Source organism: Equus asinus, chromosome 7 (assembly GCF_041296235.1).
Source record: "Equus asinus isolate D_3611 breed Donkey chromosome 7, EquAss-T2T_v2, whole genome shotgun sequence".
Lineage (NCBI taxonomy): Eukaryota > Metazoa > Chordata > Mammalia > Perissodactyla > Equidae > Equus > Equus asinus.
Window position 1 is genome coordinate 15000056 of NC_091796.1, and position 16684 is coordinate 15016739.

General features: G+C 42.8%; 1 protein-coding gene across 1 annotated transcript in view; it reads right to left on the reverse strand.

The window, feature by feature from the left end:
- PHLPP1 (PH domain and leucine rich repeat protein phosphatase 1) overlaps positions 1-7089 on the reverse strand; it is a 218487-nt gene extending 211398 nt beyond the window's left edge. Inside the window, exon 1 of the mRNA XM_014843764.3 lies at positions 5472-7089. Within this exon, the coding sequence (XP_014699250.3) occupies positions 5472-6948 (1477 nt within the window). The 5' untranslated portion in view covers positions 6949-7089. The remainder of the gene's footprint in view (positions 1-5471) is intronic.
- Positions 7090-16684: the final 9595 nt, after the last annotated feature.

Sequence of the window (16684 nt, forward strand, 5' to 3'; positions counted from 1 at the left end):
CAGATGCCTGGGATTAAAGGGGTGGAGTGGGTTTTAAAAGGCGGGATTTTTTTAAAAAAGGCTTCATTTTCCCAGACTGTTTTGGACATTTTGATAACATCTCTTTCTCTTTTTCAAAATGTCAAGCGTTTTTAAAGGAAATGCTTTTCTACTGAGTGGCTTCAGGGTCGCTCCACTTTCACAGTACAACAATTAAACTCTTCTCCTGTCCAGATAGTCTGAACTGTGTTCAACCCTGGCACAAAACAAAATCATTAAATCTAAGATGCCTCATTTGACAGATGTCTCATTAAATTCATCTCGGAGCTAAGGTAAGAGATACCTTTGAATGCGGGGGTGCGGGGACACCTGTTAACTTAAGAAAACTTTGAGAGAGAACTGATCTCTCAAAACCCACAGAGAGCTTCACTGACGTGAAACAGAAGATATTGACAGTATGTGGCACATCCAGAGTCTCCTGCCATGGGAGAAATGCCTCTGTGCTGTCTGTGTGTTTAACACATCCCTGGGGACCCAAATAGGATGGAAGGCTGAAGAATCAGGGCATACACCACCAGCTGCTTCACAAAATTCCACAAATTGAATTCAACAAATGTTTAAAATGCCAAATATTATTCAAGGCTTGGATCACATACAATGTCAAGGAATGTTATGTTACCAATAAATCAAATTCAGAGTTTCAAAATGAAAGAGAATAAGTCACAACAAAAACACCTTACACTTCAAAAAACACTAATAATCTTTGGATAACCAATCATTTTAAGGTGGTTGATTTAACAAAAAGATACAACTGTCAACACAGAAACTTTACAAACTCCCTATAATTATTTCAATGAGCACAAAAGACGCACCACTTTAGGAATAACTATGAAATTCAGGGAGAATAGCTTACTCTCTAGCTCTATATAACATATGAATTACAAAAACTGTACAATAGCATAGTAACACCAATAAAGCACTAATGATCACAAAAGGAGAAATAATTCTATTTTAAAATGAAAGGTTTAAACAAACCTTTCTTTCACAATCAGTATTTTCAATACAATTCAAGCCTTACAAGCAAGGCTATGTTTTAAAGGAACGGAATTGTCACACCTCCACCCTCAAAGCTTATCCACTTTTTAGATGAAGTATTAATTCTCTAAACCCAATGAAGATTTAAGGTTTAACAAATGAGATATGCTTGAATAAGAGAATAAAGCATCATTAGGTAAACTTAATTTCATATCAACTTAAATGCAAGTATGACCATTTGCAACCAGAATATTTAGAACACTTTAATATATTTTCTGTATTGCCTACTGATTTGCCAGTTTTGGTTCTTTACATTTTTAAAGGCAGCATGATAAAAACAGAACCATCCACATTTCACGAGGAATATCACTTTGGACTAGAGGATAATATCACCTCATTATCAACAAAAATAGCCTATTTTCTGAATGCTTTTAACCAAGTGAAAAATTCAAGTGTAAATGAAATTCAGCATTGTTTCATGGAAAGTGATATGAATTGCAAAACAGAATATCCAAGCTCTCTCTTCTCAGCTCTGCCAAGGACTGAAAAACCACAAGTGAGCGTCAAACCTCTCTGTGCACCAGTTTCTCTATGTGAAAGGAGGATTGACACCAACTCCTCCCTAAAAATGCTTCTGAAAGGACAAATGAGATAATTTCTGTGAAAGCCCTTTAAGATTTCTGAAGATAAACCCATCATATTAATAGACGTCATCACACCACAGTTATGAAGGAAATGACAGAATGCACTTTCCATCAAAAACAACAAATATAAAATTTAAATATAAAAAAATAAAGTTAAACCCTTTGTTCTTAAAACCAAAAGGAGTGTTCAAGCACACACTAGTGTCACATGTTCATACCACGTTACCCAATACTGCTGTAATTATAGTAATAAGAGCCTGCTCGTCAATATTACAGCTTAATGCTGAACCACCCCTTCTTGGTTTCCCCGTAGGAAACCATGTAAGGTCTGATCATTTCCAGAAGAGAAAAAGAGAATATGAGAGGGGTAAGGAGATTGTTCTCCTGAGCAATCCCAAGAAGTCACACATAAAAATACCTTGTCCAAGATTCACTAGGCACAGGGGGTGTGCTCCCCATTCTGTCAACATCCTTCCCCTCTACGACAATTTGAACTGAAATAGCTAGACTACTAAATCTAAAGGGTAATAGAAAAGAGTCAAAAAATATAGTTTCATACTGCCCTTGATCAATGACTCAGACTCCCCAGGGAGTCCAAAACACAAGCTCATTAATGTTTTGAAGTCCATAACTTACATCAAGCAATCTAAACTCTTAAATCTTTTTAACCTAAAATTACTCTCTTTCAGGGAAAATTTATGACTGATTTTAAAAGGAAATTAAATTTTAATGTACTTAACATACTTAAGATAGTTAACTTCAGATAAAGCCACTTAAATTTTTTCATATTTTAAATCAGCTAAGAATCTGGTTGCTTGATAGGTGCAATAACAATTCTGAAACTAAGTTTTCATTAACAACTCTGGTAATAAGATAGTACCTTTTGTCCAAAGCCTTCTACTTCATTACTTTCATTTTACTTTACCCAAATAAGTATTTAAAAATTCAAAGCAACCACAAATGGCTTTCAAAGCCTTTTAAGAATAACTTGAATCAGGTTATAAATACTAAAATTTAATTGAAAGGTCACCCTCATGAGAATGAAAGTTCTCTGCTGGACAAGAACCTCTCAAAAAAACAGCTGCCTAGACAAATGAGATGGACAGCAAGTAATGAGCTCAATTTAAATATAGGAAAAGATTCAAAAGGACTCAAAGGCAACTTCCTACTCTATCCTTAACTTCAACTACACATATAAACAAAAAGATACGCAGCAATAAATTTAAGAGCACGTTATATGTAAAATTATAAAAACAAATGTGGTAAACAACACCTCCTTAAAGGGTGTCCTCTAAAACAAACACTAATTCTCTTCTTCCTAAGGAAAAGAATTACCATCAAAATGTAACAGTTCCCTGTTGGGTGTGCTGCATTCCATTGCAGCATAGGGGTAATTTCTAGGAATCTCCTCCAGCTTGGTGCAAACCTTCATTACATGTGAAGTCTTGACAACGTCCCCATAATTAGCGAGACCACCTTATAACAAGGCCCTTTTGTTCATTAATAACTAAACTTCCTTGCAAAAGTTCAAGTGGACTCACTATATGCTAAATTTTGTTCAATGGCAAATGAATATCAACACAGACATTTGATACACTAATTTAGACTTAAAATAACTTCAACTTGGTATAAAAACCAAAATAAGCAACTAGACATCTTTATAACAATCAAGCATCTTCCTTCTAGGACACCTGTACACCGGCTTCACATTCAAGAAGAGGTCAGTGTGTGGCTTTCCCATTTTACTAGTCATTTTTACGAGCGTATACACAGAGGCATCTATGTATTTATGCTGTGCATACAGAAATAAAGCAAATAAATTCAGAATGAAGTAACAATTAATGCTTTTCATAAACAAAAATCCAACAAGATTTAAATGACCACACCAGAAATTTAAGATTTAACCAAAGATAATTTGTCCCTTTTTTGTTGAGATAAGTTAAAAAAAAAGAAACCGTGTAGCATCCACCTAGAATATTTTAGACACACTTGAAGAGACAATCGACGAGATTCAAAGATAAATTTCATGACTATGACACCCAAAACCTATCCCATAGACATTTACTGTAATCAACATATTCAATCATGAGGAAAACAAGGGATGCAGAGCTCTTTCCATATAAAATATGTTCAATACTGTTTATTTAACATATCCCTGCTTTATATATATTTCCTTCAATGTAATTAGTTTGGTTATAAGGGCATTTAACATTCTCATGTTAACAAAATATTCTCATTCCAAGTACGATTACCATATAATGCTTTTGTAAAATAACTATTTTACAAATTACATGAGCTACCGGAGAAAATGACATAGATGTAGCTCTTATGTTAAAAAAAAAAAAAAGAATACACACCTATTTTCAAAGCCATAAACTTTTAAAGGCATGTCATTCAGTTGGGACATTATCTTCAGACACTGCAAATGCTATTGTATTATGATATGATTTTCTTTATAAGGCAAAAATCCATCAGATATCCACCTGAATTACAGAAAAACTTGAAACTTAGAGGAACACCTCACCAGGAATTCTACTGGTCTTGCATATTTCAACGTGAGAGTAAAGATTTCTTCATTCAAACTGACTAAACTGCCGCTAAGACACAAGTTGGACCAAAAACATATTAAATTAGAAAGAATGGCTACAGCTTAATGAAGTTACAAGTACGATTATTTTTCCACCATCACCTACAATCTAGAATAGTAAAGCTGGAGAAGATACAACTCTTCCGATTTAATTTTGCTATGCTAACTTTATTTTAAATAAAAGTGCTTATCATTAAGAACATAATGCTTCAAACCAGAGGAAGAAAAGGATGCAAACAACTTACAAACCTCCAAAAGAACAACCAGGATCTATAGATCCCTAATTTAGTACCCACCAAGCCTTCAAGCAAAAGAGAAACATTAGTTACCCCTAGTCAAGAATTTGATCTAATGTCAATTATATCTCAATAACGCTGGAATGAACAAATAATAGAAAAATAAAAACGGATTTTAATCTAGAACTGAAAAAAGAATGAGGAGGATTTTAGATCACATCTCAAAAGAGGCTGACCACTTAAAGTCTTATTGTGATCCCTTTTCCAAGCCACCTTGCAATGGTCAGTTCTGGCTATAAAGGGTGGAAATCAGAAATGAGAGAAAGAAATAGGCAAAATCACTTTCGATGCAAGAATCAAACTTGCAGAGGAGATAGAAATAAAGCAAAAAAGCGCTGGGGAAAAGTATCACTAAAAAGGATCATATCTGTTAAGTTTCTAACGAGGACTAAATGGGCAATTAAGCCTGACAGAGGGCCGCCCGAGTGCACTGGGTGACAAGGAAGGAGCTGCCGGGGTATATCACAGCTAGAATGGCAACTAAGGATAGCCCAACGTAGGGAGAGTGTTGTAGGGCGCTTCTGTGCTCATTTTCCTCTGTTGGTACTAACTGCACGCGATAGTTTACCTGAAAATCCCAAACTGCCTCAAAGCCAACGTGCCATGAGGAGAGGCCCGAAGGCAGCACCTTCATTGTTGAACGTACCACTGCCTCTTCCAGTCTCTGCTTCCCCGACTTCCCGGTGGTTCGGCCCCCTCCTCCACCTCGCTTCCCAACCTCTGAACCCTCAAGATTGACACAACTCGCGGACTGTAAAATTGCTCAATTTAGTATTACACAGATGGCACGGGAAAGCTATAAAGAAGCAACAAAGACTCCCGAGGACCTGCGCTTCCTCTCGGGTTGGGCCACCGGACGGCCATTCGACTCATTTCTCGGTGCCTGGAAGTGCTGACAGGCGCCCGTCACAGCGCAGGGGAGCTCCTTACCTGCATAGAAGCGGATGAGGCAGCCGATCTCCGAGTCCATGCCCTCCTCCTGCACCCTCCACAACTCCCCAAACCCCAGCTGGAAGAGGTAGTCATTTTGGATCTGCAATGGCTTCTCGTCCGCCTCCAAGCGCCGGGTGGTCTCTCCGTGCAGCTGCACGTACAGGGTGGGCGGCGGCAGCGCCTTCTCCGGGGTGGCCCCGGGCCCACCCGGAGTCGACGGGGGGCGGCCAGGGGCCACGGCTGCTGTCGCCTTCTCCTCCCGAAGTCGATCGCGGGCGGCCCCGGCCGGGCCGTCGACGCCCCTCGGCGCTTTCGGCTGCGGCGGCGGCGGGGAGGCCGTCGGGGAAGGCGGCCGGGCGCCCGCTCCGGGCCGGGGCTGCGCGGAGCGGCCGGGCAGGCAGGGCTGGACCGGAGCCCCCGTCGGGGCCGGGGCGGGGTCGGCCTCGAGCTCCTCGGACGACGAGGCGGAGCCGCCGCCGCTGCTGTAGGGGTCGAGCTGGTCGGACACGCTCTCGGCGCTGGGGCTCAGGCTGAAGCTCTCGGTGTCCGAGGCCGGGCCCGCGGCCGCGCCGTCCAGGGGCCGCGGGGCGCCCGGCTCGCCGGGGCTGGAGTCCGAGGGCGCGGGGCTGGCGCGGGAGGCTCGGCGCGCCCACCCGGCCGGGGGGCCGCCGGGCAGCGGCAGGTCGACGGGAGGCGCGCGCGGCGGGCCCCCGACGGCAGGAGGCCCGGGGTCCCGTGGCTCGGCGGGCGCCAGCCGCGGGCCAGCGTCGGGGGGCGGCTCGGCGCCCAGCACCTTCACCACGCCGCCGCCCTTGTGGCCCAGTTGGAGCAGGCGGGCGGCCACCTCGCCGGCCGTGGTGTCCAGCGTGCAGAGCACCGGGCGCAGGTAGGTCGAGGCCATGTGGCGGTCGAAGACGTGCACGCAGCCCCGCCGGAGCTGGTGCCTCACCCAGTCCCGGTCCGACGGCTGCAGCTGCAGCATCTGCCGGTGCTTCAGGAGCAGCGTCTTCCTGTCCAGGCTCCGGGTGCACAGCGATGCCGAGGCCGAGCAGGAGGCGGACAGGCCGGCGGCGCCCGCGGAGTGCGAGGCGGCGGCGGCCGAGCACGACGACGAGGACGAGGACGACGACGACGAGGCGGCGGCGGCCACGGACAGATTCCGCTTCAGCCGCCCTCTCCGCAGCAGAAGGGAGTTGGCGCCGCCGCCGGCCCCCGGCCCCGGGACAGCCCCGCCGGCGGGGGGCTGGGGCGCGCCGCGCCGCCGCCTGCGCCCCGCGCCTCCCGCCCTGCCCGGCAGCGGCCCCGGCTGCGCCTCGCCGGGGGCCTCTTCCCGCGCCCTGCCGCTCGGGGCCGCCGGGGTCAGCGCGGGCTCCGGGCTCCGGCCGCCCCCAGCCGCCGCCGCCGGAGCCGGAGCTCGGTCCTCCCCGCTGGGCTCCGGGAGTCGCTGCGCCGTCGCCGCGGCGGCGGGCTCCATTGCAGTGGGGCTTCGCGTTTCCCCCCCAGCTCCGGAGGCAGCGGGCGGAGAGGGAGGCGGAGAGGCGAAGGTGGGAGACGGCGGCGGCGGCGGAGCGGGGAGAAGGGAGAAGCCAATGGCGTTCGGCGCGGCCGTTCCAGGGGATTATGTGGCAATTCGGAGCATTCCGTCGGTGTCTCGGTGTTCCATCCCGCGCGCCCGCCCGCCGGCCTCGCCGCCACCGCCCCCCCACACACGCCCTCCCCGCCGGGGTCGCGGGCTCCCGAGCGCAGGCCCCGCCCGCTCCCCCCACCTTACCCGGGCGAACCAGCCGCGAAGCTGGGCTTATTGAATATTAATCACGTGCCGGGAGCGGGAAAGCGGGAGGCGGGCGGGGCGGAGCTCCACGCAGGCCTCATGAATATGCATCATTAGCATGACGGCCTTCCAGGGAGGAGTGGGAACAGCCGGAGGACGGCGGGGAGGCGGGGCTTCAGGGTAAACAAACGTTACGCGTGCGTACGAGGGAGGGGCGATGGGGCAGTTTCCCGGGAGGTTCCTGCGTGGACCTCAGAGAGGGGGCCGCCGAGAAGGGAGAGGCGCGCGGTGCACCTTGGGAGTTGTAGTTCTATTGCCGGTACGGGCGGACCTGAGGGAAACATGGAGAACTACAAGCCCCAGAGATCCTTAGGTTACGCCCCCCCCCCCTTGCAGCCGGCAGCTGGCGGTGGACAGCGTGTATTGTGCCCCCTGCTGTTGAACTCTGTGGCCAGGAATGTTCCTGTTCATTAACTTGTACCCGACCTGGCCACTCCCGCTCCCCAGAAGACTTTCATTTTTTTCTGCTAATTGAAAGTGAGGGCTTTGAGGGACTGTAAACGGTACGAAGGTCCCCAGTCCTTGGTCCTTATCTCCACCCGTTATATGAGATACTATTTATATCAGCTCACGGCAGGATAACTGGCCGTCAAAGTGGGCCAACCTCACTTTTTCCCCACTTTTGCAAGGCCGGGGAAGACAGGCAGTGTCCGGAACTTCTAACTTGGACGATTGTTGAATGTGTTTGGTGGAAATCGTGCAATCCCGAACCAATCCTCTCCCTCTCCTATATCTGAGAAGGAAAAGGGCAAAGGGCTGAGATCGCATTTTTGCCCATTGATCTTAAAGTTTGAAGTAACTTAACGACACAGAAAGCAGTGGAAAGTGGAAGAAACGTTGGAATGGAGACGGTGGGATATGAGATGGGCTGGTCTTGTGTGTTCTCTCTTACGTCTTCCCTTGTTTGGGTTTTTTTTTCAATATTCAGAAAATTTTATTTTCTACTGCTACGGTGTTTAGTTGTGGTCTGAAAAGTTGCTCTTTCTTATTAGTTAAAACTATTGTGAACTAGACTAGGGTAGCTTACTATTAAAAAGAATTTAGTAAACCTTTTTAATTGAATTACCATTCAGATTGTTTTATAAATCTGGATTTTCACATATGAGACTCAGCTGCGTACTATCCAGGGCTTGCCTTAACTTAAAGTTTCTAAACTTGCGAGCGACGGGGGAAGAGAGAGACAGAGAGAGATCAACTGGAACTTATAGCTGAAATAGAAATTGATACAGGCAAGGAAAGTCGTGCTTAGGTTATCTACATAGTTTCATTGAAGAGGAATGTGGGTAGCTAGTAGGGCAAAAAATATTTCTCTTGATTCTTAAAATTTATGAAAATAATTTTCTGTATTTTTTCTTTGAAGTCTTACCCCTTGGCCTCATGAAACTAATTTTTATTGCATTTCAATTCAATCAACAGCACAGAGTTCCATGTTTTGAAATTAGGGAGAATGCAAATTCTCCCAAGAGAGATAAGATAGTCAAGTCAATTAATTTAACAAATAATTATATAACATTTTATATACCAGTTGCTGTGTTACAACAATCGAATAAATCAGACACTGTCCTTGCTTTCATAGAGTTTATAGATTAGAGAAAAAGGCATTCAACAAGTGAGAGGGGTGTAGGGTAGGGGAAAATAGAAGATGCCATGGGAAGAGACAAAAATAAAACAAGGGGAACTGACCTAGTCTAGGAAGTCAGACAATAGAGACCTAACTTTGGATGATATTTTCCGGAATGAATGAAATGGAGCACTTGATGAAGAATTAGTCTCTGAGAGAAAGCAAAGAGGCAGAGAAAGAGGTAAGATATTAAAGGTAAATTTCAACTATACTATTCCATATGTTGCCTTCAGTAGCCCCTAAACAATTAGTTTTAGAAATGAAAAGAATGGTATTTTAATTTAGCCTTCCTTTAATAAGATTAAAAAACAGAGCATGTTAAAGTTCAGTACTAAAACGTGGACTGTTTGTATCCCTTTATATTTGTTGGTTCCTTAATTGATTTCCTACAAACCTCTTTAATGTTTGCTATATTAAGAAATATATATTAACTCCCAAATATCTGCTTTCTAGAGTTATATTTCTTTAGCTAATGTAACAAACTCAAGGAAAGTTTTTTCTTAATCATAAATACTGTCACCATTTGGCCAATGTCCATGTGCATCCTCTCCAAGAAATTATAATAGTGTACTTAATCTATCTCTGGTTTATGTCATTTAGCTTTACAGTCACCACGACTCTGCCTTTTTATCCTCTAGGAATTTTATTTACTCTTTGAAGGCATCTGTAACCAAAACACCTCCTCCAAAAGGGAAAAAAATTAAAGAAAAAGCAATTCTCTGAATTACTCAGAGAATTTAGTATCCGAAGTATTGGAGGGGGGAGGGTTTGGGGAGTCAACATACACACCTGCCAGACTTGGTACAAGAGATTTCTAAATTGGGAGGAGGAGAGGAATAATGAATACTGGTAAAGTATCTCAACATCAAGAAAAATGAAGTACATTCCAGACTCAAAAAAACATTGTTGGGGGGTGGGGAGGAGGGCAGAACGTAGAATATAATTTCTACATAGAGAAACTATTTCATGCATAGTGTCCTTAATCTGAAAGATGCCATATTCCATTGTACGCAGAATAATAAAACTCAGAGTTGAGAGGAGAGTAGAAAAGCAAGGGTCTATGGTGTGTTCCATCCCTTGTTCCACTTCCAAATCTTTAATAAAGTTACTAAACTTGGGCATGAGAGGAGAGAGAGAAAGAAGATGAGAGTTCATAAAGAATAGGACAGTCTAGATCAACTGGAACCTCGTAGTTGAAATAACAGACATTGATGAGGACAATGAAACTTGTACTAAGAGCTTGCTGGTATCGTGGAACTTCATCCAGACCATCTGCCAACCCATACTATATAACTTCTCTGAATAAGAAAGGATTTTGGTCAAGGACAAATGTTTTCCAGACCCTCATGAAATAGCAGCTTCTCCTACTTAAAAGAAGAGTGGGGAATAGGCCCGTATCCTGAAACCACGTAACTAACTCATGAATGTCTCCCACCCGTTAAAGTGTTCCAAATGTTCAATCTAATACGACATTTCTGACTAGCCACACTTTTCAAAGAATCACATCTTAAAATGTTAAAAGATAATCCTGAAAAGAAACAACAGATGTAAAAGTTGCAAACCCTGATGCCAACTTGTTAAAATATTTTCACAGCTAAGTATAGAAAAAGGGAACATAATTTTCAATTTACTGCCACAGTTTATTTTATGCTGTGCGATTTATAACTGACTTGCTGTGTTTTGCATCTAGGTTAATCCTGTTTGCATCCTTAGATCCAAGATAAAAGAAACCATCTCTGGAAATTTTTTTCTTAATAATAGCAGTTGGAATTTTAATAGAGGCATGAATTGATAGCTGGGATGGTTTCAGTCTGAACTGTTAAGGGCTCAGCTGTGTCCAGAAATAAACTCAGAAAGATGCAACATACAATGTAATACATTTAGTTAGTACATTATGAGCAAGGAATCTAATTATAGTTTCACATTTTTGTATCCCTTGAGCTACTAGTGGTTTACCATGCCCAAATTGCTCACTGTTTACTCATTCTTTTTTACTAGGAGGGACCCATTTAGCCAATTACTGCTCTACTGCACTAAGTGGGGCCCAGGTGGCCAAACTGAATTCACATGTTCCCTGCTCACTGCAGGATGAGATGGTCTGGGCTCTCTAAAGCCTTACCCCTCCCTCACAAAACTTATCCTTTCAACTCTATCAAGAACTTAGATTGCCAATATCATCTTAGGTAGTCCACTTTATAGATACAGCTTGATAGCTTTTCAGATTTTAGTGTGCCCTTTTTAGTCCCATAATTCTTTATCTTATTTCGCACATCCAGCCTTATGGAAATAAACAGATATGTATATCTGTGTCACAACAGCTAACTATTAGACCAAGAAATAGAGATCATGTAATCCCACCACTTCTGGTAACAATGTAAATCATCTGGGACGTTCATTCAATAAGTATTTATTGACCTTTTATGTGTAGGCACCACTTCCTTCCAGTAAATAGTATAGACGAAAATACCTCTTCTAAGGAAGTTTATGTATAGTCATTGTCATTTTTTTAATCTTTAGTTAAAATTGACCTATCTTCTTCTTTTGTATAGATGGTTCTTATTTTAGGTAAATGGAATAAATGAAAATCTACATCTATAACATACAGTATAAATATTTCTTCCCAAAGTATTCTTTACTCTTCCTCTTATACATATGTGAATTCATCATACAATTGTTTTAACTACTGGGCTCCTGTAATATTAATGCATTTAAAATATGTTAATTTTAAAAGTTGATTTATATCCACTTTTTTAGAAACCCATTTTGGGTTCTAACAGGTGCCTAACACTGCTTCCATCAAGATTCATATCTAACAAAAATCATTCTTACGTCATCCAAAGCATGTCCCCTGAATCTTCCATGACTAAATTAGAAAAGTATCCAATAATGATTTCTCTATACTTAGAGTCATTAGTTATACTCTGAAGAGGCAGCATGGTTATTCTCCTTTTTGCCCCAAAATAGAAAGATTATGAGACACAATCAGTCCCTAGAAATCTTGCCTTTCCCCACTGTTTCCGACCACATCCACTGGTCTGGACTCCTAGACACATTGTTTCTTAGGGCTGCTGCAACAAAGTACCATGAATTGGGTGGCTCGAAACAGCAGAAATTTATCCTCTCACACTTCTGGAGGCTGCAAGTCCAAAATCAAGGTGTCCACAGGATCGGGCTTCCTCTGGAGGCTCCAGCGGGTAGATCCTTTCTTGCCTCATCCAGTTGCTTGCATTCTTTGGCTTGGAGCGGCATCACTCCAGCCTCTGCCTTCTGGTATCTGTCATCTCATGGCCTTCTCCCTGTGTGTCTGTGTCCAAATATCCCTCTTCTTACAAGGACACCAGTCATTGGATCAGGGCCCACTCTAATCCCTTAGGATCTCGTCTTAACTTGATTGCATCTTCGAAGACTGTATTTCCCAATAAGGTCACATTCTGCGGTTCCAGGTAGATGTACATTTGGGGCGGGGGGGACACTTCAGCACTCTAAGTGCTTTATATCACTCCTCAAGAGTGACAATATGAAATTTACCAGACTTCTGGATTTCAAGGATTAGTAAAATCCTCCCCCCTCAGAAAAAGTTGGTGACCAGACTAGGGCTTTTAACTTTTTGCTCATTCATTTATATATTTATTGAGTCTCTGGTATATGTCAGGTACTGTGCTAGGAGCTGAGTATATAATAGTGAGTAAAAGTCATACGCATTGCCCTCAAAAACATTTTTAAATTATAAATATTATTAAAATACTATTAAAGAAAGTACTCTTTTGTTTTTCTGCTGAGGAAAATTTGCCCTGAGCTAATGTTTGTGCCAGTCTCCCTCTGTTTTGTATGTGGGTCACCACCACAGAATGGCTGCTGATGAGTGGTATAGAGCCACACTCAGAACTGAACCCAGGCCACTGAAGCGGAGCCCACCAAACTTAACCACTAGGCCATGGGGCTGGCCCCAAGAAAGAACATTTTAACCCACACAAAAAAGTGGGAAGACAAATCTCAGCATAAAAGGTAGTTCCTTTAAATTGAAGAAAGTTAACTTTATGAAAAACTCATTACCTTGCCCTTTTTTTTTTCTCGTGTTACCATAGATCAGGAAAAATACCATCCCAAACCAGTACCCCATCTCAAAGTGGCATTTGGGAATCTCAGCACTGGAGCTTGCAAAGAGCTGCTGTCTCTAGTGCTCTTCCATTCTATAGCCAGTAATAGATGGTTACAGTAAATACAGAGCAAGAATTTAACAATTTACAGGGCCATCGTGGTGGCATAGTGGTTAAGTTCACACACTCCACTTCAGCAGCCCAGGGTTCGCAGGTTTGGATCCCGCGCCAGACCTACGCACCCCTTATCAAGCCATGCAGGCATCCCACATATAAAGTAGAAGAAGATGGGCACAGATGTTAGCTCAGGGCCAGTCTTGGTCAGTGAAAAGAGGAGGATTGGCAGCAGGTGTTAGCTCAGAGCTAATCTTCCTCAAAAAAAAAAAAAATTTACAGCCATCTGTTGCCATATGGATCAAAATATTACAAAAAATGACCACTGCACCAGTGCCATGGAATATGTGTGAGCTTACCATTCCTCTGTGGGAAAAACGGGGTGCTAGGACAGTCAAGCAGATGGGCTCATGCTCAAGTGGGTGTATTAATAAGTCAGGTATAATGATGGTGACAACGGCAGAATAACATTCTCAGTCTTCTACACATTCCATAATTTGAAAGGTGGCTCTGTATAGTATTTTGCGGGAGTTTAATAATACACAAGGCTGGAAGTCAGAAGTCCTCATTCTAGTCCTCGTTCTATCCTAACTAGTTAAGTATGACCTTGGGAAGACATTTGACCTCAAGGAGGCTTCTGTTACTGATAATATGAAATGAAGGGGTTGAACTAGATAGATAGTGTCTCTAAAGTCTCCTCTGGCTCAAAAAAAAAGTCTGATTCTTGCTAAAAACAAAATAATCTAATTTGGAATATTGGCAAACGTTTTTGTTAGTCACAAAGCAGAGACCTTCACATTTAGAAGCTATTAATTTGAAATAAAAAGACTTTTAAGAGTGATTTTTGCCGTTTAAAAGAATTTTTAATGCTTTTAAAATAACAGCAGGTTTATTCTGACGTTTAAGAAAACTGCTGGGTTTTCGGTCCTTTGCAATATGAATTTGTCATGAATAGGAACCAATCCATGACAATAAGATCCACCGCTTCAGATTCCCAAACTCCAGGGTCTTTATCAGCTTTCCCTTTATGGTCACAGATGGGTAGAAATCTCATTAGCACAAAGTAAGGTCAGCTCCCAGGGCTAGAACGTCAGCCCCAGGGAGCACATATTCACCAGGAGACATGGACAAGGACGTGGATAGCAGCTGCAGGTCACAATGCCAAAACCTGGAACCAAGCCGAATGTCCATCAATAGAATGGATAAAAAAGTACTAGCATAGTCCTACACTGAAATACCAAGACAGCAGCAAAAATGAATAAAGGCAATATGAATGAATCTTCAAAGCATGTTGAGTAGAGGAAGCCAGACACAATAGAATACTTACCATAGGTAATTCCATTTATATCAAGTTCAAGAGCAAACCAAACTAATCTATATTTTCTTAGGGATGGAATTTAGGAGGTAAAACTGAAACGAAAGGAGAAGGAAGTAAATCACACAAATCAACTAGGTGGAAGCAAGTGGGTTGTGACTGGGAAAGGGCATATGGGTGGCTTCTGGTACACTGACAGTGTCTGTGTCTTGACGTAGGTAGTTACCTGGGTCTCTGCTTAAAAAAATGTCTTCCTCTGTACATTTGTGTTCTATACCCCTTCCTGTTTGTGTTATACTTTGTAACAAAGGGTTTTTTTAAAGATCAACCATATGGTTTTGTGGTAATCAGAATTTCTACATTTTGTCCATAATTAAGAGTTTAAAATTATGCTATTTCCCACCACTTGTTTAATTCATTTATAATTTTAAAAATTTGATAAATTATAAATCTAATATAATTTAGGAGAGAACTTCAAACATTACAATTCTAAGAGTAATAAGTTCATTATAGAAAGTTTAGACAATATTGACAACTATAAAGATGAAAGGATGAACAAAAAAATCCAGGGACCCAGAGTTATTTTCACATATTTCCTCCCAGATATTTTCTATGCATTTTGATGTAATAGAGATCACAATGTAGCTACAATTTTCTATCCTGCTTTTCTCACTCAAAACTGTGCCTTAAATACTTTTCCATGTCATTCGAAACTCATCATAAACATCATTTTAAATTTCTAGATAAAAATGCATTATGTCCACACTTGGTGGCCTAGTGGTTAAGTTGGGTGCACTCCACTTTGGCAGCCCAGGTTTGGTTCCCAGGCACAAACTTACATCATTTGTCAGTGGCCATGCTGTGGCGGTGGCTCACATACAAAGAGGAAGATTGGCAACAGTTGTTAGCTCAGGGCCAGACTTCCTCAGCAAAAAAAAAAAGCATTATGTTGGAGATCCATAATTCAATTAAGCACCTCCATAAAGAGTGAATTAATGATCAGGTATGACACTATGCTGGCCCTCAGTATTTTTATGCTATTTTTTGTAGTCTTCTACTTGTGGAAATATGAATACGATTAGAACCACTTTTGCTACAGTCATCTTTCCTTATCTTCCCACCCTTCAACCGCAATTTAGCAATGTTTAAATCAGGCAGAGTCTGAAGTGCTTTGTAGGTGAGCTTATGGGGAAGTGGAATTGAGGAAACATTTACTTAGATTGTAACATGCCACGGTAGGGTGGCCAGATTTAGCAAATAAAAATACAGGACATCCAGTAATTGCAATATTTGGACATACTTATATGAAAAAATTATTCATTGTTTGTCTGAGATTTGAATTTAACCGAGTATCCCATATTTTTTCTTGCAGCGCTATGCCAGGGCCACTGCCATGCCTGTTGCATATATTTTCTAACTTAATCTCTTTGACCCCTTTGAGAGTTGTATATGATTGCCATTGTCAAGAACTCAGAAAGGTTCAGTAACTTTTCTAAGGTCACACAGCTAGAAAGAGGCAAAGCAAGGATAGAAACCCAAGCTTTCTGACACCAGGATTAGGGCTCCATGTTTGGCAGTCCACCCACTAGTGCTTGGGTAATATGGACCCAACTCTCCCTCACTGAGGGAGGGTGTTTTTCGTTCTCACTTGTTGCCGTTGTTCCTTTTTTTAAAAGTGCTCATCACTCCTTTGTAATGTTATGTTAAAAACGAGTACCAAAAGAAAAAAAAGTACTGGACCCAGGTGACAGGGTCAAGCTACTGAACGTGATTCGACAATGAGGCCCAGGAAAAGAGGCTTTTCATTGACACAGAGCAGCAAGAGGGATTTGACCCCCCACCCCCGACCCCTTCACCCACCATCATACTTTCTGATGACAACCACTTGGAACACTTTTATTTCAGTTGCTCCTAGAAACCCCGGGAGTGTTTGTGTATTTGTTTTTTGATGGGCTTTTTTTTTTCGGTTTTACATAAATAACGCAAAGGGTGAACCTTCCAGAAGTGGTTCCTCTGGAGTCTGGAAGGAAGCATGACCAGGGTGTAAGTTATCTTCATCTTCTCCAGTCCAGGCAGGACCACTGGCCAAGCTAGCAGAACAACCAGGATTGTCTCTCTTGCTCCTCCTCATTGATCCCTTTTAGCCTTACTGCTTTCCTTCCGCACACAGATTCCTTCCAGACAAGCCATTTGGCCAGTCCCCCAGATTCTCTACTGCTCTCAGGCAGAGGT